Source organism: Phocoena sinus, chromosome 1 (genome assembly GCF_008692025.1).
Source record: "Phocoena sinus isolate mPhoSin1 chromosome 1, mPhoSin1.pri, whole genome shotgun sequence".
Taxonomy (NCBI): domain Eukaryota; kingdom Metazoa; phylum Chordata; class Mammalia; order Artiodactyla; family Phocoenidae; genus Phocoena; species Phocoena sinus.
Genome location: NC_045763.1, coordinates 9,330,263 through 9,358,224, shown reverse-complemented (window position 1 = coordinate 9,358,224; position 27,962 = coordinate 9,330,263). Strand labels below are relative to the sequence as shown.

General features: G+C 56.1%; 1 protein-coding gene across 4 annotated transcripts; it reads right to left on the bottom strand.

Annotated features, from left to right (window-relative positions):
* Positions 1-21: 21 nt before the first annotated feature.
* PLOD1 (procollagen-lysine,2-oxoglutarate 5-dioxygenase 1) lies at positions 22-27,932 on the bottom strand. 4 transcript variants are annotated; one of them, XM_032631442.1, is made up of 20 exons: positions 27,624-27,887; positions 20,791-20,882; positions 19,242-19,375; positions 18,616-18,779; positions 17,346-17,458; positions 15,489-15,552; positions 13,754-13,851; positions 12,785-12,886; positions 12,079-12,210; positions 10,475-10,596; positions 8,194-8,298; positions 7,639-7,764; positions 7,210-7,351; positions 6,487-6,600; positions 6,262-6,354; positions 5,763-5,828; positions 5,009-5,113; positions 3,635-3,781; positions 2,742-2,867; positions 22-1,313 (listed from the first exon to the last, which is right to left on the bottom strand). In XM_032631442.1, the coding sequence occupies exons 1-20, from the start codon at positions 27,697-27,699 to the stop codon at positions 1,158-1,160; spliced, it is 2,277 nt and encodes a 758-aa protein (XP_032487333.1). In that variant the 5' UTR covers positions 27,700-27,887; the 3' UTR covers positions 22-1,157. The 4 variants fall into 4 exon arrangements, with proteins under 4 accessions (XP_032487333.1, XP_032487339.1, XP_032487348.1 ...); XM_032631448.1 differs by lacking the exon at positions 6,262-6,354 and having other exon boundaries at positions 27,624-27,932; XM_032631457.1 differs by lacking the exon at positions 6,262-6,354 and having other exon boundaries at positions 3,689-3,781; positions 27,624-27,890.
* Positions 27,933-27,962: the final 30 nt, after the last annotated feature.

The window sequence follows — 27,962 nt, the reverse complement described above, 5'->3', positions numbered from 1 at the left end:
ATGCCCAGCCCAGAGCAGGGATGGATAGAGGTTACTGTTTATTATTAATAAATGCCCTGAAGTGTTATTGGTGCTACAAATCTGCCCAGGGTATGGTGGGGCAGAAGTTCACTGTTCCCTGACAGTCATGTTTGCAAGAAGGGTGGTAAGCGAAGGCTTTGGAGGAGGGTGACACCAGATTTAGATCTTAAAAGATGACACAGTGTGCCCCAGGTAGCAGTGCCTGGCTTATACGGAGGATTTATGGAATATACAAAGGACATGGAGATCACACGTGACTGAGTATGGGAAACACAAGTCACCCAATCTGCCTGACCCAATATGCCAAGTCACCCACGGCCGGCCTTCCTTGCCAATCGTGAGCTGTTAAAGTTTCTCCCTGCAGACACCCACCCACCCCAGCATCTCCCACTCAGTGGTTTGAATGACCTTTAGTAGAAACTCTCCTGTTTCTGTCTGTCCCTCTCTGGAGGCATTCAGAACAGGGTGACGCAGTGCAGTGTCTGGACACACCACTCCCTGCTCTGCGCCCCCAGAAAAGGTCAAGTAGAGGATGGAGCTGTGGCATCCGTGCATTTCCTGTCTCCCAGGAGGTTTTCTGAGTCACCGTCTCCAAGGGACAGAGTTTTGCTCTCATGATAGGAGCCAGGGAGGATGGGGCTTCAGCAGTCCCACGGTCAGGGTGGGGACTTGAGTCTGATCCAGGTCTCGGTGTCAACCCTGAAGCTTGAAGCAGAAGTCCTCGGGGCTGCAGCTCTGCCGGGGAGAAGCTCTGGGGCGTGGCTTCTCACCCCGAGAGTCTCTCTGGGCAGCTGGGTCAGCCCCTCTTCTGCTCAAGTGTTGCCCCTTGGAAGAAGCAGAGGAAGTGGGACTGGGTTTTTCAGGAAGAGGGATGGGAAAGGACGAGTTGCTACAAAGCAGTGAAAGTGAACAGTTTCTCCCGGGGCTGTGTCCAGAGCACCAGGAAAGTCCCAGCCAAGGAGGTGTGCTCTGCCTCTAGCCTGTGGCCCAGTGTCTCGGATGGCGGCTCCAAGAGCAATGAGAGGTCAGGAGCCTGGAGGCTGGATCTGGTTCCCTGGGACCCCGAGGTCCCAGAGGCTGCTGGGCAGCGGTTGTTGACAAAGAGGAAAAGGTCTGTGGTGGCCGGGCCGGGCCAATTAGGGATCGACGAAGGAGACTGCGATGTAGCGGGTGCCTTTGGTGGTGGGGAGCCCCTCGTGGTAGTGCGTGAGTCGCCCGGGGTGCATGAGAGTCCAGCCCTTCCGTGGGGCTCGGACGGAGCAGTTGTAGCGCAGGAACCGACAGCCTCCGCCCTGGGAGACAGGAGGTGTCAGTTCCCCAACAGGAAGCACCAGTTCCCCAATGGGACGCTGGGCCCTTCCCCTACTACCCCCATTCTCCCATCTGAGCCATCACAGCCAAGGGGTTCTCAGCACAGCCTGCCTGGGGATGTCTTGCAGAGCGATGGCCATGAGCTGCCTAAGGAAGACACTCAGCAAAGAGCAAGGGATCCAGAGCGCTGGCCTTGCAGGTAGGCAGCGCTGGGCAGCGCCAACTAACTCTGTGACCAACCTGAACCTCAGTTTCCCCTTCTGGAAAATGGGCATCAAACTGTACAGGGTGGTAAGAATTAAATGAGATGATACAAGTAAGAGCTTAGGGCTCAGTTTCTCAACCTCAGCACTACGGACATTTTGGGCCAGATAATTCTGCCCCCCGTTTTTTTTTTTTTTAATTGGGATAAATACACGTAGCATGAACTTTAGCACCATAATCATTTTTAAGTGTACAGTGGTATTAAGTACTTTCACACTGCTGTACAGCTATCACCACCATGGGCCAGATAATTCTTTCTTACGGGGGGTGTCCTGGGCATTCCTGGCCTCTACCCACCAGATGCCAGTAGCACCCCCATAGTTGTGACAACTTCAGGTATTACCAATGTCCCCCTCAGGGAGGGGGGCAACATCATCCCCTATGAGAACCTTGATACATTGTAAACTCTCAAAAAAATGATAGGTGTTTTTATGGGTGTCCTTCACAGTGCCTGCTCAGGACTGAGTCCCAAAAAGCTCTTAGAAAATAGTAGCTTAAGGAGTCAATGAATGAATGAATGGCTGGCTCCCTAGTTGATCACACCTAGAGGCCTTCCCTGGGGCCCTGAGGCCCTCAACTGCTCCTTCGAAACCCTCACGTCTTCCTGGTTTCCTCAGCCCTCCCCTCTGGCCTCTAGCTTGTGCCCCGCACCTGCACTAACTCTGTCCTGTCATTCCCAAAGCTGCATCTTACTTTCAAGAATGATGAAAACCCTAAGCTTTGGATTACTAATAGCTATCATTCCTTGAGTACTCATTATGGGTCCATGTAAGCAATTACCTGGATGGACTCATTTAATTCTCACCATTCTATGGGGGGCCCTCTGGGTTTTCCCATCTAAGACGTGAGGAAACTGAGATGCTAAGAAACGTGCCTGGTTATATGTTACAGAGAGCTGGTGAGGGGAGAGGCAGGACCCAGGTCCAGGCAGTCTGGTCCTGGTCCTCCTGTGCCGCTGCTCTATTATGTCTAAAGCCTTCTCCCTCCCACCAAATTGTGCTCTGAACCCACCCCTTCCAAGAAGCCGTCCCCATGGACCTGGAACCCTGTCTCTCGGGTTCCCTGGCACCGGCATACCCTGGGCCCCTCTGCCCGACCACACTGTGAGTACTCCCCAGCCAGCCCTCCCCCTGGCCCGCCCTCACCTCGTAATCCACCCCAGCCCGGTTCAGGGCAATGTTAATGGTGAAGGTGGAGGCGTCATGGTGTGGCATCAGGGAGGGCTGCTCGTCAGGCTTGTAGCGGACAACAAAGGCCAGGTCGAACTGGGCCTGCGTCGAGGAAGTGGGACAAGAGAAGTGGAGTTAGAGAGAGGCCCCGGAAGGCTGGAAAAGGCAGGGGTGCATAGAAGGGACCCCTTATCCAATCGCTGGAACGTTGGCCGGGAGAGCAGGTCCGTTTATGCTGTGTTCTCCAGTGCGTGGCACAGAAAAGGTTCTCAGTTAAAATGTGGGCAGGAAGGGAAGGAAAAGAAGGAAAGGGAAGGAAGGGGAGGACATGGAGGAAAGGAGGGAAGAGAGGGAGAAAGAGAGGCTGGAGAGGACAGGAGGGGAGAAAAAGAAGGGAGGAAATGAACTTAATCCTCACGACCCGTTCTGGCCGGTGATTCCTTGAGGGTAAGGCCCAGACACTCAAAGCAGGTATTTGGAGAAAACCATTTAAAGAGGAGGTGACTGAGAGAAGGAGTGCAAAAGCCAAAGAGACAGTCAAAAGACACATGACGGAGGAGCTGAAGGAATGGGCACACTGGCCAGCTAACTGGGGGCTTGTTTGGTGGGCTAGTATAGGAGTCACTGAGGCAGGATTTAAGTACACAGAGAAAGATGCAAAGGAGTGAGTCAGAGGCTAGAGGCCCAGTGGCCTTCCATTACCCTAGATGCCTCCCGGGGCCCTGCCTCACATCTGATGGGAGGAGACTTCATTCCTGGAGACCAAATATTCCATCACTTCTCCCCCGAGCCAGGAACACCCTCCTCCCCACAAGCCCTAGCCACTCCACCCCAAGCCCTCATCCTGGCTGCACCCCAGGCACGCCCACCCTGGTGTAGTAGCCCGGGTAGAGTTTCTCCGTCATGGGGGCGATGTACTCCACCAGGAACTTGTGCCACTCCCGCTCAAAGTTGATCTGGTTCATGTGGATGTCTATGGTCGGCACGTTTTCGTAGCCACCCTGGATGCGGTTGTCCTGGAAGTGACCAAGGAGAGTGTGGTAAGCAGAACTCTAAGATGGGCCCCCTGCCACCCCGCTGGAATTCCAGCCCCCTGGTGTACAGGCTCTGTCTAATCCCCTCCCTTTGACCTGTGAACCCGACGGGATAAGGTTAGGTTACAGGACAAAAGTGAAGGGGATGAGCAGATGTAATTAATGTAAGCAGTCTATTGACTTCGGGTTAATCAAAAAGGAACTCATCCCGGGTGGGCCCTTCAAGGAGGATCTTGAAGAGGGAGACTCTGTGTCCTACTGCCTGGAAGGAGGAAGCTGCCTGAAATTCTACAGCTGCAAAGAAATGAGTTCTGCCACATGAGCTTGGAAAAGGACCCCAGGCCTCAGATGAGACCCCAATCCCGGCTGATACCATGACTGCAGCCTTGTGAGGCCCTGAGCCGGACTCCTGACCCACAGAAACTGGGAGATAATAAATGGGTGTTGTTTTAAGCTGATAAACTTTGTGGTGATTTGTTACACAGCACAGGAAACAAAGGCAGAAGGCCACAGGTTAGCTGGGGCGCTAGCATCCCAGGGCTGGCCCGGTCAGTGGAGCACAAGGGTTCACCAGACCTCACACACGGGCTACGCGAGTTACTGGGTTCTGCAGGTGAGCTGTGCCACCAAGCATGTAGATTAGGCAGTAACCAGAACCGCTGCTTAGTCAAGCTGCCAGCCCAAAGGTTAGCTGGTCTCTGAGGCACAGAAGCCCAGGGGCTCATGTGCCTTTAAAAATGGTTCCTGAACTTTCCAAGATGGGTGCAGGTATGAATCCCTCCTTCAGGGAGTGCACAGCCTGTCACATCCACCATGCCCCTTGCTTCCGCTGTCTGGTGAACTTGGCACTGCTGTCGCTTCCTAATGCTTCTGCGTCCCACACTTGCTCACTCCTCCCCCATCTCCATCCATGCCTCATCTGGGGAAGGAAGCTACATCATTCTAATGAGAAAGCAGGAACTGGAAAACCTGCCATTTAAGCTTAAGGTAGCTCAAAGTCACCCAGCGGCAGTGGCAGCTTGAGGACCAACACCCCATCCCATTTCTCAATCCCTCTACTCCTCAGTACCTGCAGGCCCCCCTGCCAGTGCCCCCATCTCCAAGAGTCCCAGAGAGCTTGGCTGGCTTGCCAGGAAAAGAGCCCAGAGGGCAGGCATGGCGGGAGGGGCGGCCCCCATCAGCCGCGGTCCAGGCGCCTGGGACCCCTACCTTGTTATCTCCCAGAGACCACTGGCCATAGTGCTCCATTTCTCCCACCAGCTCATCACAGGCCGTCTCCGTGAAGATGGGGAACCAGTAGACGTCCGGGCAAGGCTGGGGAGGGCGGGGACTCGGTCACAGGGTCCAGAGTGGTATCACCGCATTCTCCCCCTGCCCCCACGGCCCTCTGCAGAACCCACCGCAGGCAAGGCCCATCACGTGGTCTATGCCCGGTCCCACACACTCCAGTCTGTGGGCCCTCCATGTCCCCACCAGCGGCCCCAGGGAGCAGGGGCTCAGTGAGCTGCTGAAGGGAGAAGGAAGCAGAGCTCAGAGCTGGCCCTTCTCAGCCAAGAGCAGCCAGGGCCAGGGCCAGGAAAGGGACGTGCGTATCCCCAGTGCCCCCAGGGAGCAGAGGCCCGCAGGCTCCGGGAGAAGCAGAGAAGCATTTGTTTCTCATCCTAGGCCCACGGTCCACAGTTGAGACCACATTTGGGGATATTGTCTTCTTTCTTGTTCAGGCCAGGGAGGAAGCGTCAGGCACCCCCAGGCCCCTGCAGACTCCAGCTGGAAAGTGCCCGCAAGAGGAGGGGGCCCATCCCACTGTCCCTTCCCTCACCCCAAGCAGTGCCAGAGCATAGAAAGGTGCCTTCTCCCCGCCCAGGTCAGCCGGCTTTGTTCTTCTGCTGTCTGTCCCCCTCCCTGCAGCAGGTGCCGCATGTGAATCCAGCAGCTTTGTTCCCAAACGGCCTCCAGTCCTTACCATCTCCACCATCTTCCCTGCCAGGGCCTTGGTGTAGTTCTCGTGGATGTACTTCTCCTTCCAGTCCTGTGGGGAGCGGGAGAGGTGGGGTTCTCGGGCCTGCCTGGGCCAGCTCGGGTTCACCCCTTGTTCCACCGCATGCGCTGCTCCAAGATGGAGTTCTGCCCCGCAAGCCCCCTGGGGGGTGGGGCGGGGGGGGGGGGGGGAGCCGGTATGTGTCTGTGGCATTGGGTCATGTGAGCTGATGGGCCCACAAGTGTGCCTGCAGGAGGGGGTGTCTGCATGTGCGTGTACACGTGTGTGTGTGTGTGTACAGGTCTGCCTGCAGGTATGTACATGTGCCCACATCAGCCACAAGCTTGCAACGTCTAGGGATGCTGTCATCACAACACCCTCAGAGGTGAGACAGGCTGGGACAGTACACGCATTTTAGAGCTAAGATAACCGAGGCCCCAAAGGTGGAGAGGCTCAACTAAGTCACAGCTGATGGACCACAAACCTCGGCCTCTGACTCCTGGTCCCTCCTCCACCAGACGGCGCTGCCTCTGGAGATATTCTCCTCTCCCCACTGAAATCCTGCCCAACAAGCCCCCTGGGGCAGAGGGAGGCGGCGGGGGTGGGGGGGTCCCAGCCAAGGTCAGGCTGTGAGAGGGAGGCTCCTCAGGCCACAGGATCACTGGGGTCTCCTCCGCTCCCACCCCTGCCCACCCACGAAGGGCCTCACCTCGGGGTTGCTGAACACCTCCCAGAGGTCGTTATGGAGGTGGGTGGTTTGGTAGCTGTCCAGGGACAGCAGGTGGCCGAAGGCGTGCCGGTTGGTCAGGAACAGGAACACATCCTGGGGAGAACGGGCCGGATGGAAGAGACCCTCCCTCTCCCCTGCACGCCCCCAGGGGTGGGGTGGGGGCACAACTACAGCCTCCTCTGCCCACCGAATTTGAGTTCACCTCATCTCCCCAGTGCCTGGATGAGGCCTGACACTGGGGATGCAATCAAGGAAGACTCCCTGGAGGACTGAACAGGAATGAAAGAATGAATGTGCAAAAGAAAAGGATGGTGTTCTGATCCTGGAGTTAGTTGTGGGCACAGGGGAAATATTACCCTGCCGTTATAGTCTTTAAAATAACCACATAATAATATTGGGTGGGGCATGGGGATAGGGTAAGGGCATCTCGGGCACATTACTTGGAGTAAAGGTGGAAAGTTTTAGGTAGAAAGTTTTCTTTAGGCTCTGTCGAAAATGCAAATAAAAGAGGTGGTGTGAAAAAAATGATCCTGCAGATCCCGAGGACCAGCCCTCATGCCCGGGGCCCCAAGTGCCCCCACCAGGGCCTGGCAGCCTTGAAGCAGCCCTGCTGGGATCTCAGAAGCTGCAGGGCCTATGGTGACAAGGTGGCCCATCTTCCCTGTCAACAGGGCCTCTTCTGACTGCCCAGCCCGGGCTAACCTGCTGCCGGATGTTGGCACAGAAGGCCATGTCCGGGTCCAGCTTGCTGTGGTGGAATAGGTCCATCTCCTGCAGCTCAGCCCGCAGGGCACTGCCCTTGATCAGGTAGATGTTTGAGATGTAGGGCACGTTCCAGACGCCGCTAAAGTAAAGAAAGGAAGATGGAGAGGGCCACAGGCGATGGCGAGGGGTCACAGTCTGGGGGTCAGGGGGAGGAGGAAAGGGGCAGTCACAGGCTGGGAGGGCACGATGGTGGTGATTTGATTCCCCTACCCTGGGCACATGGGCCCAGGATAACAATCAGAAAGTCCTTCTGTGTGTCTGACTGCAGTCTTCCTTTCTTCAGTTAAACAGGAATTTGAGAGCAACAGGACAGGAATACTGGGGAGGGAAAGAGATGAGGGTGCCCCCCATCCTGCAGGTACTCACACACGCCGCCCCTGCACAATGTCCACGTAGTCCTCGGAGCGGGCGTAGTAGCCATCTGCACTCAGTGTCCCCCAGAAGTTCGACCACAGCCTCCCGTGGCGGGTCATTAACGGGGCGATGACATTCCTGGGGAAGGAAGCACTCAGAGGGAGTCCCTCTGCCACGGGGAGGTTGGGGCAGACCCAGGTATGGGGAAGGGGAGGGAGAGTGCCTTCACCCTGCAAACACCTCCCTAGGGTAGGGCCTGGAGCTGGGTCTGGCCCATCTGGTGCCAGCTCCCTCCCACAGGGCAGCCAGGAAAGGCTGGGGGGGGGGGTTGGGGGGATGGGAGTGGGGGGGTGAGGCTGGGGCTTGTGGCCGGGAGGTGGGGAACGTCCTAGACCAAGGTAGCCAGGCTGGGAAAAGCCTGGGGTCATAGGTGAGGCCAAGGAGGGGGAGGAGGAGAAAGACAGGGGAGGGGCTCCCACCCCAGGCCCAGGCCCAGGCCCAGGGACATCGTGAGCCCTGGGTCCGAGGGCCTGCTTTTCCAGCAGGCACAGCCCACCCAAGCCTCACTTGTTCTGTTCGATTAGCAGCTGCAGGGTTTTGGGCTCGGTCAGGGCCACATCGGCATCTATGCTGAAGTAGTAGGTGCAGCCACGGTCCTGCCGGCACAAGTCCCTGCAGGGAGGGGGACACAGGGTCAGCGGGGACAGGGTTCTGGCGCCAGCCTCCCCACCCAGGATCCCAGAGCTACCCCCAGGCTGCAGTCGCCAACCATTGCCCATATCTACGATCACCAGGTACCAGCCAAGGGTCTTTAGGGAGCTCAGGCCGGCCCTGCTGCAGGTTGGGACCAGCCACCTCCAGGTCCCTCCCAACTCTGAGACCCAACCCCTGGGCTACAGAGCTGTCAAGACAAGGCCCAGAACCTGGCAAGTGGTGTCTAGTGCCCTGAAAACCTTGCTACTGGCGAGAGCAGGCCCACTGACAGGTGCCTACACTGCCCGGGGCTGTGGGTAAACTGTTTCTGCCTTTCTGGAGGAGAGTTTGACAACTTGTACCCAAAGCCTTAAAAACCTCATACTAAGTAAAGTAAGTCAGACAGAGAAAGACAAATGTGATATCACTTATGCATGGATTCTAAAAAAGTTAATACAAACCAACTTATTTACAAAACAGAAATAGACTCACAGACATAGAAAACAAACTTATGGTTACCAAAGGGGAAAGGGGAGGGGGAGAGATAGATTAGGAGTATGGGATTAACAGATACAAACCACTACATATAAAATAAAAAATAAGGATTTACTCTCCAGCACAGAGAACGATATTCGATATCTTATAATAACCTATAATGGAAAAGAATCTGAAGCTGTACACCTGAAATTAACACAATATTGTAAGTCAACAATAGTTACATTAAAAAAAAAAAATCTATGTTTTTTTTGTTTATCTGGTGCCGGGCTCAGCAAACTACGGGCCACAGTCCAAATCTAGCCCACTGCCTGGTTAGCTCATGAGCTAAGAACGGTTTGTTGTGTTTTTTTAATTTATTTTATTGAAGTATAGTTGATTTACAATGTTGTGTTAATTTCTGCTGTACGGCAAAGTGATTCAGTTATACATATATATATATATATATATATATATATACACACACACATTCTTTTTCATATTCTTTTCCATTATGGTTTATTGCAGGATATTGAATATAGTTCCCTGTGCTATACAGTAGGACCTTGTTGTTTTTGTTTGTTTGTTTTGCGGTAGGCGGCCCTCTCACTGTTGTGGCCTCTCCCGTTGCGGAGCACAGGCTCCGGATGCGCAGGCTCAGCGGGCATGGCTCACAGGCCCAGCCGCTCCGCGGCATGTGGGATCTTCCCGGACCGGGGCATGAAGCCGTGTCCCCTGCATCGGCAGGCGGACTCTCAACCACTGCGCCACCAGGGAAGCCGCAGGCCCTTGTTTATCCATCTTATAGATAATAGCTTGCATCTGCTAATCCCAAACTCCCAATCCATCCCTCCCCACCCCATCCCACAACTCTGTAAGAACAGTTTTACATTTTTATTTATTTATTTTTTTTATTATTTTTTTTTTTGCGGTACGCGGGCCTCTCACTGTTGTGGCCTCTCCCGCTGTGGAGCACAGGCTCCGGACGCGCAGGCCCAGCGGCCAAGGCTCACGGGCCCAGCCGCTCCGCGGCACGTGGGATCCTCCCGGACCAGGGCACGAACCCGTGTCCCCTGCATCGGCAGGCGGACTCTCAACCACTGCGCCACCAGGGAAGCCCCAGTTTTACATTTTTAAATGGTTGGGGAAAACAAAAATCAAAAGAAGTCATGTGAAAATCCTATGAAATTCAAATTTCAGTGTTGATAAATAAAATGTTATTGGAGCACTGCCACGCTCATTCATGCTCCAATAGCCGGGCTGAGTGGTCACGGCTGAGCCCACAAAGCCAATTTACACAGATTTACTAGCTAGTCCTTTATAAAACATTTGCCAGTCTCGGATCTGGACTTTCTAATTCTTTTATAGTCAACACAAATTACTTGTTTGTTTTAATGATAAAGGAAAAAAAAATCAGAGATTGTTTCTCTATTGTCAGCATTTATCTACTCTGGGCCTCCAGTCCTTCCTCTTTCTCTCATTTGCTTCCTGAATCCAATTGACAGTGCTCAGCCCCTCCCAGGAGCACCGAGGTTGGCTCAACTATTTCCCCGTTTGAGAGATGGGAACACTGAGGCCCAGAGAGGGGCAGGACTTGCTAGAGACCACACAGCCTTCTGAACCTGTCTCCCCGCCTGGTGCTCCGGATACTGCAGCCCCTCTGCCGCGACCCCCAACTCACACGCCCATGTTCCTGGCGTCCGCGTTCGCCACCTGCACCTCGGGGCCCAGCAGTTTCACAGACAGGTACTCGCTGCCATGCTCTGCCAGGAACTGTTCCACCTGAGTCTTATGTTGCTGCTCCTGGGGGTGAGGGGATGGAGGGTGAGGATGAGGCTTTACCCCAGGGACCACAGCACCTTCTGTTACTGCAGGCTGCTCTCCGTCATTCCTGGGGCATCCCTGGCCATCTGCTTTCCTATCCCCAGAACTCTGCCCACGCCAGACCTTCTGCCTGGAGTGCCCTTCCTGGCCATCCTTGGACCATCCTCCTCTGACCAGGCCAGGCCCACAGGCCTCTTAAGAGCCTCTGTCACCAGGACAGTGCCCCTCACCCCACAAGCCACACACCCATAGTCGCTGATTCTGCTGGGCCAGGGTGTGGCCCAGGGGGGTCTGCTTTGCTATAAAATGCTCCAGGCGATCTTCAAAGTGCACTCAGAAAAACAGTTTATACCTGGAGCCCCTGCACCGGGAAGCGGAAGGAGCAGGGTGTTTAGGAACAAACCCAGGGTTCAGAGAGAAACCCAGCTCTGCCCTGATTCGCTACATGAACTTGGACAAGTCACTTCACCCGTCTCAGCTTCAGTTCCCTCCTCTGTAAAATGGGAGGGCGGTCATGCCTCCCTCACGGGGTCACTGCAAGGACTCAACAAGGCAGAGCACAAAGTAGGTCCTCAAAGACTGCCTGGAACAGTTCTCTTTTTCTATACAAAGTCACAGTTCATGCGTGTGAGGTTTGATGTCTCCAGGGAAGCTGGGAGCCTCCCAAGGGCAGGACCTACACCCTCGTCCTGTTTCCAGGTGGCACAGTTGAATGAATGTCTGTGACCCACGCAGAGCTGAGCTGAGTGGGGGACCACAGGTCCCTGGGGGTGGGGTGCAGACAGTCAGGGCCGAGAGGTCTCGGAAAGGGGTGGCCCTAGACGGGGCAGCTGAGAAGACTCTAGGGAAGGCAAGGAGGCTAAACAGCAGGTAGAATTTGGAGAGCGTATCTGGCTTCTCTCAGCAAAAGCTGAGAGGTGGGACTTTATCTGGCTGGGAAGGAGAGGCAGGCAAGGGAGGGAGCTAGCCCTGCGAGCCACAAAGTAGCAGGCCTCCAGGCCCTCCCCGATTCCTCAGAAGGTACTCAAAGAATGAAAACCAATTTGACCATCACCAGGTCAAATCAGGAAAGACAGCCTGGACCAGGAAGGGAAACAATGACAATGACATCAGCTGAGAGCACCTACTATGCAACTTGTTTAACGCTTGCAGGAATTCTATGTGGCCTGCTCTAACATTATCCCTATCTAATAGACCTAAGAGATGAGAAAACTGAAGCCCAGAGAGGTTGAATAACATGCCCAAGGTCACACAGCTAATATAAGCAATGACGTTGGGGTTCAAACCCGGCCAGTCTGACTCCAGAGTGAACCCAGCAACTGGGGATACAGCCCACTGCCCGCTTCCGTTTGGCCCAGACAACCCTCGTTCAGTCACTTCCTCAGCGGTCTCAGGGCGTCTTGTGAGGCTGAGCCCTTGACCCAAGCCACACGGCGACCCCACCAAGTGCCTGCTACTCACATGGCTGTGAATGAAAAGCCGCAGCCGTTTCCGGGGGTAGTGGAGGCGCAGGAGACGCTGGAAGAACAGGGACAGGAACGGCGTGGGCTGTTCGATGAACACACCAACCAGGACCGTGGGCAGAGCTTCATCCTGCATGGGGAGAGGGCGGCACAAGAGTCCGGCGATGTCCAGCCACTGCGCCACCGCTGAGCCCCGAGGATGGCCTGAGGGATCTGGAGCCACAGGCAGACGCTTGCGGACTTCGCAGGAAAGGGGCCTGGGACGGGGCGCTCCGAGCAGGATGTGCAGATGGCAGAGGCAGGGACTGGCAGGGAAACAGCAGGAGGCCGTGCCTGCCGGGGACGAGAGCAGCGTGAGCCCAGACTTGGAGCGAGGACAGGTTGACGGCACGCCGTCGGGAGGGCTTGGCTGGCATGGGGTCTGAGGTGGGCCTTAAATGAGGAGTGAGTTTCGTGGGATGGGGAGAAGGCTGCAGGAGTACCCGAAGGACCAGACAGAAGAAACCAGAACGTAGGCATCTGGGGGAAGCTGGAGCATGTAGTCTGAGAAGGTTTCCAGGAGGAGGTGCATAGGTGAGGCGGGGGAGGATGGAACCCCAGACAGGGAGGTGACCCCTTTACCTCCCACCAAAGACAACAGAGTCTCCAGAATCCACCATCCTCCCCTCCCCGAGGGACGGAACCCCGGGGTCCAGCAGCCTCACCCCGATGCCCTTGAGGCTGCGCAGGCCCTCATCACACACAGCACATCCCGTCTCAAAGGTCCAGAAGCGTGGGATGTAGTTGCCCAGGTAGTTCAGCTGCAGCTGTGGGGAGACGAGGGGTCTGAGAGGAAACAGGCTCAGCCCCCCCCCCGCCCCCTCCAACCAACAAGGCACATCTCCCTGGGCCCCTTGTGGGCCTGCACCCCAGCCTCCCCTAAGGGGACAGAAATGTGGCTTTATTTGGGGTGGGACTTGGAGAGCATGTCCGTCCCCCTGGAGATCACCAAAGCTGCTCTGAGGGAGGGCCAAGGGAGGACTCAGTGCTCTGGTGCTTCTTCATCTTTGGATCTCCTGGGAGCTTGTAAAATGCAGATTCCTGAGCCCCACCCCTGCAGACATTCCAAATGAGCAGCTCTTGGGTGGCATCAGGAAATCTGCATTTGAACACCCTCTCCTTCCCCTCCGTCCACGTGATTCTGACGAGGGTGGTCAAGGACCACACTCCAAGAAATGTGCTGTGATCCAGGGGCCCGTTCCCCAGGGGCCAGTTGGGTCTGGCCTGCTCCCCCGCCCCTTCTGTAGCTCTGGGAGCACAGGGAACAGTCTGTCCTGTTCAGGGCTGGCGAGTCCTCAGGCCCTGCTACGAACATTCAATCGATGTTTGTTGAATGTAGAAACAAGCCTGCCCGGGAGTGGCAGAGTACAGATGACTCAGGGCAGCCCAGTCTGGGCCTGGATACGGACAGGAGCCTCCTTTGTGGTCCAGCAGAGATGGACAGGGCATCACCAACCACCACAGTAAGGAGAGAAGGCACCACACTGAACTCAGATGTGAGGTCAGAGGCAATGAGTGGGTCCCAGGTGGGTGGCCCTGACCCCAAGGAGAAGCTGTGGTGTCACAGTGGGAGTACAATTGGGATTCTGGACACCCATCCCACTCTCCCCCCGGGAGCTGGGGCCCCTCCCTACCTTGGTAGGCCCATTGCCATGAATCAGGACTGGGAGGGTGTCGTAAGCCAGGTTCCTTGCTCTCACTTGGCCCATTTCAAACTTGAGCACCACCTCATCTGTGGGGGCAGAAAGCAGAGACCTGTCCAGCATCAGGCCCACAGGCCAAGCTCCAGGGCTGACAGGATGGGCTAGAATCCAAAGCCTCCGCCAGTGAGGCCCTGGGCTAGTCACTTCACCTCTCTGAGCCTCAGTTTCCTCATCTGTAAAATGGGGGTTAGAGTGGGTGGATTCCGTGTCCTGCGAGTACTTAGCACCACGCCTGGCACATGGTAAGCGTGGAATCCATGGCAACCCCTACTGTTTGTTGTGATTACTTACTAGAGCCAGAAGCAGAGGATGGGAGCAAGCAAAGACCTGGAACATCCCAGCTCCAGGTGCAGTTCAACCAGCAGGGAGGCCTGGGTCGGGCAGGGACAGATCCTGTCCCGGTGGAGAAAGCCCCTGCCATAGGGTCCCAATACCCTAGCTCTGACCTGGTCAGTCTGCACGTAAGACAGCGGGTAGGACGCTGCCTTGCCTGACAGTTATAAAAGGCAGAAGGGGGCTTCCCTGGTGGCGCAGTGGTTGAGAGTCTGCCTGCCAATGCAAGGGACACGGGTTCAAGCCCTGGTCTGGGAAGATCCCACGTGTCACGGAGCAGCTGGGCCCGTGAGCCACAAATACTGAGCTCTGCGCGTCTGGAGCCTGTGCTCCGCAGCAAGAGAGGCCACGACAGTGAGAGGCCCGCGCACCGTGATGAAGAGTGGCCCCCGCTTGCCACAACTAGAGAAAGCCCTCACACAGAAACGAAGACCCAACACAGCCAAAAATAAATAAATGAATAAATAAATTTATAAAAAAAAAAAATGTTAAAAAAAAAAAAAAAAAAAAGGCAGAAGGGCCTTTTCCCAGAGGCCTGAGAAGATGCCGGGCTGGGAGGCCTTTTGTGGTAGGTGATCATGTGATGGGAGCCCCTCTGTGCAAGCTCCCGATCCACCTAAGAGGTGGTCTGGACCCAGCTTCTTAACATACGTTCACAAACTCCCGGAACCCACAGGCCAAAGCGTGCAATGCTTCTGCACCTCCCTGGGAGGGGAGCCGGAGCTCTCCTCAGATTCTCAAAGGGGTCCATTTACCCCATTAAATCACCAATCAGTGATCTGGTCCAAATTCTCTTTTCTAAGCATGGAAAAACTGAGGCCTGAGGGGTGTGTGTGTGTGTCTTGCCTGAGGTCACCCAGCAAGGTAGTGGCAGAGCAATGTCATCACCAGCCACCGGCATTTGTGGTTTCAAGGGCCAAGTGGCCTCTCTGCTTCCGAAGTCATCCATCAACTCCCTGCCCCCAGCGCAGGCAGTCTTCACCTGCGAGGTGGGAGGGCAGGGGAAGGAGGCGAAGCAGGCTCACTTCTAAAGACCAGTCATGCAGGGCAGGGATCAGTTACCCGCTGAGTGCAACACCCAGCTCCTCCCAGGCTGAGCCCTGGTGTCTGGCAGGCTCTCTGGAATGGCCTCTTAGCCCTCCTTTCACCACCCCTAGAGAGACACAGCTCCGCCCCCACAGGACATCCAGGTGGTCTCTGGGGACCTGGGGATGAGGTGGGCGACATCCCCGCACAACAACCCAAGAGGAACCTCCTCGGCTCGGGCCCTGCCTGGAATCCTCATCTCCTTACCACTCCTCTCAGGATCCCCCTCCCTGTCAGGGTTGCTCACCCAAGGCTCCATCCAGATTCTGGAAGATACGGCAACGGTGGTCCAGGGTGATATTGATCCCCTCCTGCAGGAAAGAGGGCACCAGGCTGCAGCAGGGACAGGCCCTGGCAGAGGACAAGGCTCCATCACCCAGTGTGGGGAATCTGTCCTCCCACTTCTGCCACTTCCTTTCCCCACACCCACTTTGCCCTGTCACATCAGGGCAGCTGGGAGCCTTGGGAAGGCCAGCCAGTGGCCAAGACCCTGGGATCTACTAGTCTAGTGGCTCTATTCACAGAGAACCAGGGACTCTCAGAACTGGAAGGAATCCAAGGAAACAGCTGGTTCAACTACAACAACAACCATAGTACTAACAAATGCTTGTTTAGCACTTTACTATGTGCCAATCACATCCTAAGTATTATATGTACATTAATTTAATCCACACAACACCCTTGAAGATCCCACATGTCGCGGAGCAACTAAGCCCGTGCGCCACAACTACTGAGCCTGCGCTCTAGAGCCCACAAGCCACAACTACTGAGCCCGCGTGCCACAACTACTGGAGCCCACGTGCCTAGAGCCCGTGCTCCACAATAAGAGAAGCCACGGCAATGAGAAGCCCGCGCACCGCAACGAAGGGTAGCCCCCGCTCGCCGCAACTAGAGAAAGCCCGTGTGCAGCAGCGAAGACCCAACGCAGCCAAATAAGTAAGAAAATAAATAAATAAAAATTTTAAAAAACAAACAAACAAGGCACAGAGAGGTTGGATAACTTGCTCAAGGTCACACACTTAGTAATTGGCTAAGCTGGCATCTGAGCCTGGCAGCCTGGCCCTGAGGTCCACGTTCACTGCATAATGCTGCCTCTTTGAGATCTGACTGTGTCTCATGGAGCCCTAGGCCAGGCCAAGTGACACTCTAGGCTCAGCCTTCATCCCACAGAGAACAGCTCCACTGTTTTGTTTTAGGCCATGGGTTTCTGCTAGCAATGGAGGTTTCTGGAGGCAAAGGGGAAGGAGGAGGAAGGACTGAGCTAACTAAAGATCAAGTTCATAGTTTCCACTGCACAAGTCCAATTGCTTCATTTCATTATTTCATGGATAACCAAAATCGAGGCCCAAAGAGGGAAAGTGAGTTACCCTACATCACGCAGCCCAGAAAAAACAGGGGTTGGGCGGGTAAGCAGGGAAGAATCCAGGAATACTGACACCCCTCAAGGGCTCCCTAAATTTCCTGCCTGCCCAGAGGACACCGGCTGGCTTTGGGGCTACATTGGCCCAGTTCTACTGCCTCCATTCCCCTCAATGATCTCTGCTTTTCTTTTTTTGGCCTTGCCACGTGGCTTGAGGAATCTTAGTTCCCCAACCAGGGATTGAACCCGCACCCTCGGCAATGAAAGTTCAGAGTCCTAACCCCTGGACCACCAGGGAATTCCCCAATGATCCCTGCCTTGAGACAGGCTGAGAGGCCTAGCTTCTGGGGCCCCGGTCCAGCCAAGATCACATCAGCCCCCTAGAAACCCTCCAGGTAGGGTTGGGCAGGGGCAGCTCAGCCTGTCAGTTCCTTTCATGACCATCCTCACCACCTGACATGAGGCTGTAAATTCCTTGTGTCCCCAGATTGAAGGTCCACGAGGGCAGAGACCCCAACTGTCTTGTTCATTGCCATATCCCTGCCCTACACCTGACAGTGTCTCACACACCACAGGCACTCAATAAATACCTGCTGAAAAAATGAATGAATTGAAGAATAGATAAATGGAGTGTCAATGCCCAACCCAGGGGGTCAGACCTGGGGGGCAGGGGCTGCTCCCAGTGCCACCTGGTCTGGGGGAATCCAGCGTCAAGATCCCACAGTCCCACCCACTGCCTCTTACCCTCTTCTCCGGGTCCAAGAAGATCTTGGTGTAAAAGAGCTGGTCACTGTCACTGTCCTGACCCTCCCACTCGGCCACCAGTTTGCTGAGGTTGGGGGCATAACCGATGAAGCCTGGGGGTGGGGGACACACAGAGACAGACACTTAGCTTCCGGCCTCTAAGCCAGGGGCCTCTTCCCAGCCTCCCCTCTCATCCACCTCCCTCTTCCTTACCCATAAGCCCCGCCTCCTCTCAGAAGCCCTCCTGGATTGAGAAGAGGTGATGTCTACAGGTTGGAAACAGCCTGCCAGTTAATGCCACTTGGTGACAAGTTCCCACTGAGCCCAGAGAGAAAAATCAGTGCTGTCCATTAAGCTGCACCAGCTCAGGTCCTGGGCACCACACAGGTGGTGAATAAATGAATTAGACCAGAAGCCCAGGAGAGCAGGGCTGGTGGGGCATAGGCTTGGAGCCCCTTTTGTCTGAGAAGTTATCTGAGAAACTTGACCCAGAGAAGGGCAGAGGCTGAGCCAAGGTCACACAGTATAGGAGGGCTTAGAGGGTAAGGCCCACACAGCCCCCAGGCTACAGTGCAGACTGGTGAGAAGGGAAGAGAAAAAGGAGAAGGTGGGCAGCCAGGGAGGGCCCTGCCCTAGGGGACACCTCTACCCCTGGGCCAGGGCCAGGCCATCTGGACTGTGCTAACTCTCTTGGCCAATGGGGAAACGTGGTCCCTGGGGGTGGATCCCCCTTCCGTGGCTGGACAGAGGAATCCAGAATAAAATATGGATTTTATTCTCCGTGCAGTAGGAAGTCACTGAGTGATGTGTGCAGACTCGCATTCGGCTGCTGGGTGGAAGATGGACTGGAAGGGGCGAGGGTAGAGGCTGGCAGAGCAGTTAGGAGACCACTGCCTATGCCAGGGGCCCCATGAGGCAGCGGCAAGGGGCGTGGACATGAGAGGGCAGATTCCAGGGATCTTTTGAACTGGAAGTGGTGTGACCTGCGGATGGACTAAGGTGCGGGAAGGCAAGGGAGGAATCAGGGGTGACTCCCGACTCCCTGTTTTGCCCTGTGCAGATGGGGGGCTATTGAATGAGACAAGGAAGATTGCAGAGAAGCTGATTTAAGGGTTAAAAAATCAGGAGTGCTACTGAGGTCATTCTGCATTCAGGACCCGTGAGCCATCCGCATGGGATGTCAAGCCAGGGGGGATCCGCACCCAGGCAGCAGACGGACCCCTCTGGAGCCTGCCCAGCCTGCCACACACTCCGCACCCGGGCCCCTCACCTCCAGAGCCCAGGAACCTCTTGCCGTCAAATACCACCGGGTACTTGGCCTCCAGCCTGCGGTCCGGGTAGATGAGCTCCTCGGCAGAGAAGACCACCTGGCTCCTGGCCTGCCGGAACTTCTTCAGGAGCTCTCGGGGCCCCGAGGCAAACACCACGTCGTAGCTATGGCCAGAGCCGGGAGAAGACAGGGCAGGGCAGAGGTGAACAGGGAGGAGAAGGGGCGGGGGAGAGCGGGGCGGGGGAGAGGGAGGCAGGGGCTCAGGAGGGTACAGGCAGGAGGAGACCAAGGATCAAGGCTCCCCCCCTCCTCCCACGCCAGCCCCAGGCCACGTCTGGCAAATAGATCTGCTCTGTTGCCTTTGTCCCTGCCCACCACGTTTCCACCCCCTTCCTGGGCAGAGACGTGGTTCCCATAATCTGTGCCCATCTCACACTCAAAGCATAGCTCACCATACCTGGGCAGGTCCCCCCACCCATCTTTTCACCAAGAGTGGACATGGGTCTTTTCTGGGGTTCACAGACCCCTTAAAACTGCAGGCAACCTTAGCTAGAGTAACCCCCCTCATCCCTGATGCCCTGGCAGGACCTCATTCTAGAATATTCCTCTACCTCTCAGCTGCCTACCTGTCTGTGAAGAGAATGACCAGGTTCTCCTTGTCTGCGTGCTTCTCCAGGGCTTTCTTCAGTAGTCGAACCTTCAGCCCTCCACCTGCCGACATCTCCTTCTCCCCATGCCAGTCCTCCCCCAGCCCCAGCGCCTGCAGAGAAAGGCCCCTTAACATGAGCTTTTGGTAAAGAAAAGATCTGGCCAGCTCAATTTCCAACCCCACCTGGACAGTGCACATCTGTGCTTCTGTCTGTGTCCAGCATCTCCTCCCCTCCCCGTGGGAAACCATTCTAAGACATCTGTGGGGCTGAGCAGGCTCCTGGTGTGGTCATGTGACCATGGCTGGCCAATCAGAGTCTCCCATCTCTCCCAGAGCCATGAGTTTGAGCATGTAGCCCAAGTAGGGCCTATCAGAGTCTTCCCTGGGACTGTTCTGTTAAAAGTAAGGAAAGGTTGTCTTGTTCTGCTGAGGTTGTGAAGCTGGGGCATGTGGGTCTATGGCTGGTGGTCATCCTGCTACCATGTAGAGAGAGCATGTCTGCAAATGAAAACAAACAGGGCCTAGAGATGGAAAGACAAGGCCCTTACCATGCTGCTTGAACTCCTAGATCCAGCTATGCCTGAAGCAACCTGCTGCCTCAAGCCTCATTTATGTAAACTAATACACTTTCTTATAATGAATTTTTAAAAATTTATTTATTTTATTTATTTATTTTTGGCTGCGTTGGGTCTTTGTTGCTGCACACGGGCTTTCTCTAGTTGTGGCGAGCGGGGGCTGCTCTTCATTGTGGTGCGCGGGCTTCTCATTGCAGTGGCTTCTCTTGTTGCGAAGCATGGGCTCTAGGTGCGCAGGCTCCAGTAGTTGTGGCACGTGGGCTTAGTTGCTCCTCGGCATGTGGGATCTTCCTGGACTAGGGCTCGAACCCCTGTCCCCTCCACTGGCAGGCAAATTCTTAACCACTGCGCCACCAGGGAAGCCACAAACTAATACACTTTCTTTCTGGCTTAAAGCCACTACACTGCAAGCTGTGTAGGCAGTGCCCTGGTCTGTCTCGTCCATCATTCTGTCCCCAGTGCCAACCACGGCACCTGACACAAGGAGGCACTCAGCACACTCAGTGAAATGGAGGAATCTCTCCCTGCGGGGCTCAGCCCCACAGACTGCATGCACAGGACATGAAATCCATGCCACCAATGGACATGGCGTTAGCTTGTGTTTCTTTACAGCAGTGTTTATACAGGTAAGATATCCAGACAAGGGCATCCCCAAATCACCTGGGAGGCCTTGTGGAAATGCTGATCCCCAGGCCCTACCCTCTAAACTAGCCACAGGTCCCCAGGTGAGTCTTATGCACTAACATGAGTATGCCCACATACCTCTCGAGTCTCACCTTCCACACACCCTCTGTCTCCAGCACCTCCTAGACTTTGCTTATGTTCTTCCCATCTTACTTTTCCAGAAGATTTCCCTTTGGGCCCAAGTCAGTTTGGGAAAGGCAGACATCCAGCTCCTGGACTCTCCCACCACCCCTCGGCTATCTCTGCCCCACCTGGGGAGCCCCTTACCTGGATCTTGTAGTTGAAGAACTGAGCTGAGCGCTTGAAGCGTCGGAACCCCTCGGTCTCCTTTGTGGCCACCGTGAGGACCAAAAGGTTGTCTAGGGACAGAGAAGGGAATGAAGGATGAAGAGAGGTGACAGCAGGAATGGATGACCGTGCCCAGCGGGATGTGTCAAATCCCACAGGACGTATCTTCATGTCAACCCATTATAGACAAGGGCCCAGGGCCCAGATAGGAAGAGACACACCTAAGATTACTCAGCTGGTTAATGACAGAGCTGGGACATAACCTGGGTCTCCCAATTCTCCTTCAGGGCTCCGTTCATCTGGTAACTGACCAATGTGGCAGGAAGTACCCAGAGCAGAGGTGTCTACACCTTGCATTGTGAGACTGGGTCTCTCTGGATTTAGGAGCAGAGGAAAGGATTTGCTCTGAATGCTGAACAACAGGAGGACCTCTCTGGCCGATATCAGACATTAGCCTGGCAACAATCACAGCTCTCCATGCCCGCACTCAGGGCAGACATTGCTAATCAATCCCAACAGACTTTCTTGCTGAGCCTCACTTGGCCTTGGATTCTCCCAACACTGTGAGAACCAATAAGAGCTGGCCTGCAGTGGAAACTGACTTGAAATCCTGGCCTTTGGCCAGAGCGGCTATGCTACCTTTTTAACGAGGGACCTCTCTGGGCTCTGTAGTGTGGCTTCACCTCTGCAACAGAACCTGCTGAAAACACTCCCAGATGCCATTTCTGGGAGCCGTGAAGAAGCACCTCCCAGACCATACTTTGAGGCTGTGTTCTACGAGAAGTGAAGGCTCTGGGAGTCCCCTGGTGGCCTAGTGGTTAGGATTTCGGGCTTTCACTGCTGAGGCCCTGGTTCAATCCCTGGTCGGGGACCTGAAATCCCACATGCCACGCTGCACAGGAGAAACAAACAAAGAAATTTCCTGTAGCTGGCCTGGTTAGGCTCCTAGCTCTGCTCCTTACCAACTGTGTGACCTCGGGAAAGTCCTTGACCCTTCTGAGCTGGTTTCCCCCTTGTAAAATAGGGATAGTAGTAGTACCTACTTCCCAGGGCTGCTGGACTAATTAAATGAGATCAGGCCTGTAAAATCCCTGTTGGGATACTGGCACACACTAAGCTATTATTGGTGCTTATTACTGAGAGGCAAACGCCTTGCTCTGGCATTCAAGGCCCCCCCGTTGATTGGCCTGGTGACACACTCATTCCCTCCATTGAGTGGGCCCTCCTCCTGGCTGGGCTCCTCCCTCCTGCTAGGGCTCCCTCTCTCTGCTCTTTCTCTAACCTTCCTCCAGGTCCCAGGGCCAGCGATACTTCTTCCCTGCCACCACCTCTATGAAGCCTTCTTGGATTTCTCCTGACCTCTCTCTGGGCAGAGGGCAGGACCCCACTTTGCAGCGCCCATCATTGTTTCACTAGGTGAGCCTTACTTCCCTGGGGTCCAGGTCTTAACGCTTTTCTGGGTGAACAGACTCACCAAGTGGCCAGGCCAGCACAGGCAGGTAAGGCCCTCCCACCTCGACCTCCCCAGGAAGTCAGGAGGAGCCTGGGCTAAAAGAACAAAGGAGTCCAGCCTGACAGAGCTGGCTGAGCCGAGGGGCAGGCTGCTGGTCCCAGAGCAAGGGGTTGGTGCCAGGTGGCCCAGCCAGGACTGGCAAGAATCTGCTGCGGGTGGGTCCAGAGACCTGGGGCAGAAGCGGGTGGATTCATTAGGCCGATATGGAGAGGGGAGACCTCACCATCTGACCCTGGGGTCCTGGAAAGAGGGGTGCTGCTCACACTTGGGGAAGGGCTCCCCCCAGCTCCTGCCAGGATGGTTAAGTCTGCCCTCAGGCAAACAGAGCCAGAGCCCCAGCTCTGAGGCCCTCTTGTCGACAACAGGGGCTGCTGGGGACAGGAAGAGTGTCACATTTCATGGATGGAAAAAGCCAGCGTGTGTATCTATGTGAGATTCTGGATTCTCCATTGGACCAGGGCTCCTGAAGTCAGGAAGTGGGGGAGGGGAAGTGAGGAACCCAAGACTCAGACACCGTAACCTGCCCAAGGGAGCCACGAAGTGGCAGCACCATGATTTGGACACAGGTACCCGGACCCAGAATCCCCTCTCTTCACCTCTGCATGCACCGCTCAGGCCTGGGACGTGGCCAGGCATCCATCTCCAACCGTCTAATGAGACTGTCCAGCTCAGGCCATGCTGGACCCTCCCCACATGCCCAGCCTGTCTCCACTCAGTTTTCCTGCCAGGTGCTCGCAATGGTGCCTTAACAAATCCTGGGTTCCTTGGGCAACACAACGCCCACTCTCCTGGCCAAGGACCCCACAAAATCCCCCAGTGCAGAGGGCCCCAAACCTGCCTGCATATTGGCATCACAAGGGAGGCTGTGAAATCCACATTCTTGGGCCCCAGGACCACAGATCTGAGATGGACCCAGGAGTCTGGATTTGTCCTACATTCCCCTGGTGATTTCTGATGTCAGCCACGTTTAGAAACCGCTGGCCCAACCCATCCCTTGGTCCTCCGACTCTGGGCTCCAGTGCAGGGGCCTGGGAGGTGGTTCACAGCAAGAGAACTCAAGGCAGGCCCCTCCCCTAAGGGACCCTGGCATCACCCCTCAACACCATGAAACTGCATCGCTGAACCCAGCCAGCACCCCATTCCTTTGTCCTGCCTGCAAAGCTTGCTCCTTCCCCTGAAAAGGCCCCAGGCCACTTCCTCCAGGAAGCCCTCCTCAATCTCATCCCCTTACCCAGTCAGTCCTCGGCCCGTGAAGTCTCCGTGTGCACAGTAGGTGAAGTACCGGTACAAACCTCCTCCTCCCTTTGCCAGGCCAGGCCCACGTCTCTATTTCCTTGGTGTCCCTCCCCCTCCCCAGGACTCGGAGTGAGTGTGACTTGCGCCTCAGGTGCAGTGTCTGGCCTTCAGGAGCCCTGTGGAGATGACTAGTAAGCGCTAGCACTGTTGAGCCTTTTCTAGATGCCATGCACCTTGTGAAGCGTGTTACATTCATTATCAAATTTAACCATCAACACCCTGTGCGGTAGGGGATATTTCTACCCCCCCTTCTACAGGTGAGGAAACTGAGGCACAGAGCGGCTATATAACCTCGAGGTCACAGGACCTCGAAGTGAGACGGAAACGAGCTGGAATTCCAAATGCCCATGCCCTTCACCACACTGTTTCCCTGTCCAACATCCCGGAATGCTGGGAATCCCAGCTGTAGACTGAATCCAGCATTTCCAGCCACCTTCTCTCAGGCCTCCCCAGTGTGGGCACCCGCTCCAGTCACTGGATGAGGCCTCTTCCCAACTCACCGCACATCCAGAGCTCTGGGCAGCCTACAGGGTGACAACGTGGCCCAGGGCCCCGCCCACCTGCTTCTTTCTGGCCCAGCCAGCCGCCTTGGGCTGAGGCCAGGGCCCACATGAGGCCCGACATACAGGGCTCTTGGTCCCCCTGACCCGCTGCTCAAAGTCCAGCAGTGGTTTCCCCAGATGGATGACCCATGATCCAGGGTCATCAGAGACAAACCAGAGAGCAGAGTAGAGTGGCAAACTGCCACAGATTGCTGGGATAGTAACTTAGCCTCTCTGTGCCTCTGTTTTCTTATCTGTAAAATGGGAGTAATAACAATAGTACCAGGGAATTCTTTGGCGGTCCAGGAGTGGTTAGGACTCTGCGCTTTTACTGACAAGGGCCCGGGTTCAATCCCTGGTCAGGGAACTGAAGTGCTGCTCTGGGGGGCAGGGATGGAGAGGAGCTGCCTTCCTGAGAGTGAGAATGACGGGGAGTTGGGGGGGGGCACGGGGGCCTTGCGGGGAGTGCAGACATCTCTCTGGGATCCTAAGAGAAGGCTGAGGACTCAGGCCCTGTTCGGCTGTGCTCCTTCAGATGCCACCTCCTCTCCCCAAGCAGTGCCGGTCCAGGCAAGGGGGTGGATGGTCAGCGTGTGGCCTTGGCTCCCAAGGCACAGTACGGTCATGACACACCCAGTCTGCTCTCTGGGGAGGCGGGAATGAATGAAGCTCCTCTCCCATCCCCCACACCCACCTGGGGCTGGAACAGAAGCCAGGAGATGGGGATTCCCAGGGCTGGAGCCAGCCCTGCCTCTTCCCCAGGTCTGGCCTCCCACTCATTTCCGCCACCTCAGGGCTCCTGAGACTCCCCCACCCCGACACACACACAGCCAGCTGGGTCTGCCTGCTTCTCCATTTCCTGCGGCAGAACAGCACGACCTGAAGCTCCGACCCAAGCCCAGCCGGCATCCCGGGAGTCTCAGGTCTCAGCGGCCATCAGGCTCGGGCTGCTCCTTCCCTCTCCGTGGCCAGATGAAGGCCTGCAGGGAAAGGCATGGGCCCAGGGAGAGAGGGGGTCTCAGCCAGAAGCAACTACAAAAAGAAGGACGGGGGCTTCCCTGGTGGCGCAGTGGTTGGGAGTCCTCCTGCCGATGCAGGGGACGCGGGTTCGTGCCCCGGTCCGGGAGGATCCCACGTGCCGCGGAGCGGCTGGGCCCGTGAGCCGTGGCCACTGGGCCTGCGCGTCCGGAGCCTGTGCTCCGCAACGGGAGAGGCCACAACAGTGAGAGGCCCGCATACCGCAAAAAAAAAAAAAAAAGAAGAAGGACGGACCATGTTGCTCCTGGACTCTCCCACCCCCTCAGCTCTGTGCAAATTTGCTTGTTTGGATGCCGCTTTGTTGAAGGCCTTTTTCTTTCCCCCACATCAGTCTGGGGCCCCCCCAGCGCAGGGCACTGTCTCCTCCCTCAGGCACAGGGCTCTCTGGGAGCAGAGGGCTGTGTCTCCCCCATCAGACTGGGCGTCCACTGGGGTGAGGAGCTCTGTGTCCTCCCTCAGATTGGGAGCACGCTGAAAGGGACAACTGTCCCTCTTTCTATCCGTGTATCTCCCGGCAACACCTGCCCCCCCATCTGGAGCTGGGGGTCAGCAGGAATGAGCAGAGGCTCTGAGTCCCAGTCAATGATGCCACTTCCAATCAGCTGTGGCAACCTGAGACCAGGTGTTTAACCGTTTAGGGTCTCAGTCTTCCTATCTGTAAAATGAGGCCAATGATTCCTTATGTATCAAAAGGCTCTGAATGGAGCAAGGGAAGCACAGGGCCTCAAACTTGAGAGCGGCCTGACTTTCGCCACATGCCTGGGGACCCGCTTACTATCTACTAGGTGCTTTACCTGGATTATCTCAGCAACACCCTGAATCCTGTACCCTCTGTGGGGGCTGCCTTGTGTCTACTTTGTCCCCTCCCGTCACCTGCTAGGGGTCAGGGCACCTGAAGCCTTGTCATCAATTTGGTCCCTCCAACTCATCTCCCAGGCTTCATCACCTCCCTGGGCAGCTGGAGTTTTTCTCCTGGGATGGTCTGGGGTGGAGGGAGCCTACATCAGCAAAAGCAGAGGGAAGAGAGGCCCAGGGGGAAAAAAAGCCAGCAACTGGACCCAGGCCACAGGACCTCTGCACACACCACCAGCCCAGCCCTGTGCTTAGCACCTCCCTCACTGTATTTTTTGACCTGTCTTACTGCCCTGCTGGGATACTCCAGGAAAGCTGGCAGCGCTGGGCCAAGAAAGAAAATGCCTTTATGGGCTGGGCATTGAGCTGAACTCTCACCAACAGGCCTCATCCCACGGAATCCTTGTCAAGTGCTCTAGGACGCAGGTATCATCACACCTGTTTTGCAGGCTAGAACAGCAAGCCTCGTGGAGATTAAGCACCACTGTTTTACCACGGGAGACGCGTGGCCTTGGGCAGAACCTGGCACAAAGGAAGTATTCAAGAAATGGTGGTTCCCAGCCCTTTTCCTGGCCCAAGGGTCTGCTAAACTACCATCCTGTCCCACTCTGGTTCCCAGTTTCCCTAGAAGAGTGGACCAAGGGGAACGGGGGATGATGGAGGGTGTGGTCAGTCTGGCTCTGCTTCGCTGGGACTGCCAGTGGTCTGTGTCCTCCTGCGGCTCTCAGATGCTGACTGGGCGGCCCTGCAGGTGGTCCAGGGAGGGCTGGGGAGGAGAGTAGCACCCGCTCAGGATAGTGGGACACGCTTTGAAATCCAATCTGCCTTGGGGTTGTAGAAAAAGCACTAGACCCGGAGTCCAGCAGATCTGAGACCCACCGCTCCAAAGTTGGATCCCCCTGGGCAGTCACTACACCTGTCTGGGCCTCAGTTTCCTCATGTGCAACCCGGAGAGAGTAAGACCCACCTGGGAGGGGCAGAGCAGACCACTGAGGACACGGGTGAAAGTACAAACGGCTCTGTGATGTGAGCCACCCCTCCTGTCTCCCACCCCGCCCAGGTGCCCCGCACTCCATAGTTATGAGGCCTAGGTGTGAATCCTGATTTCAAAGCCCACAAGCGGTGTGACCTTGGGCAAGTGAATCAACTCTGGAGCCTCAGTTTTCCCAGCTAGAAAATGGAAATGACAGAAGGATGCACTTCCGAAGGTTAGGGTCCTGCTTAATCGACGTCTGACTCATAGCCAGTGCCCCACAAACGTAGTTATCGTCCTTATTATTATGAGTGCTATTATTATTTGCCCCTCTGGGTAATGAACGGGACTTGGGCCGTTCCTCCCCTCCAGCTGCCCGAAAGTGGGAAACGCAACCCTAAGAGGGGAAGTGCCTTGTCCAAGTCACCACTGAGTCAGTGGACAACTGGCCTGAACCCAGAACCCCTCGGAAGCCCAGGCCTCCCCTACAGGCCGGTCCTAATGGAGGCAGCCCCCAGACCAGCCCACCTGCCCCCATCCCCCCCACCCCACCTCCGGCCCCGGATCCCCCCTCCCGCCCCCGGCCCGGAGCCCTCACCCTCCGGCTTGGCATCACCCTTCGTTTCGACAAGGAGCAGCCAGCCCAGCGGGGCCAGGAGCAGCTGGAGCCGCATGGTCCGTGTCTGGGAACGTCCGGCGTGTCCAGCGCCGCTCGCTCGCAGGCTGGAAACTTCCCGACGGGGTCGGCGATCCCGCTGCCACGCACTGGGCCCGCCCCGGGGGTGGTGTCGCGCCGTGCTGCCGGGGGGAAGGGTTTCCTGCAGACTCGCCCGAACCCGCCGCCTCTCCGAGTCCGGGCAGCTCCCTGCGGGCCCGTCCCTGCGGCTCCCGGGTCCTTCCGCCGCCGGCCTCCTCCCTCCCGTCTCCCGCGGGCTTC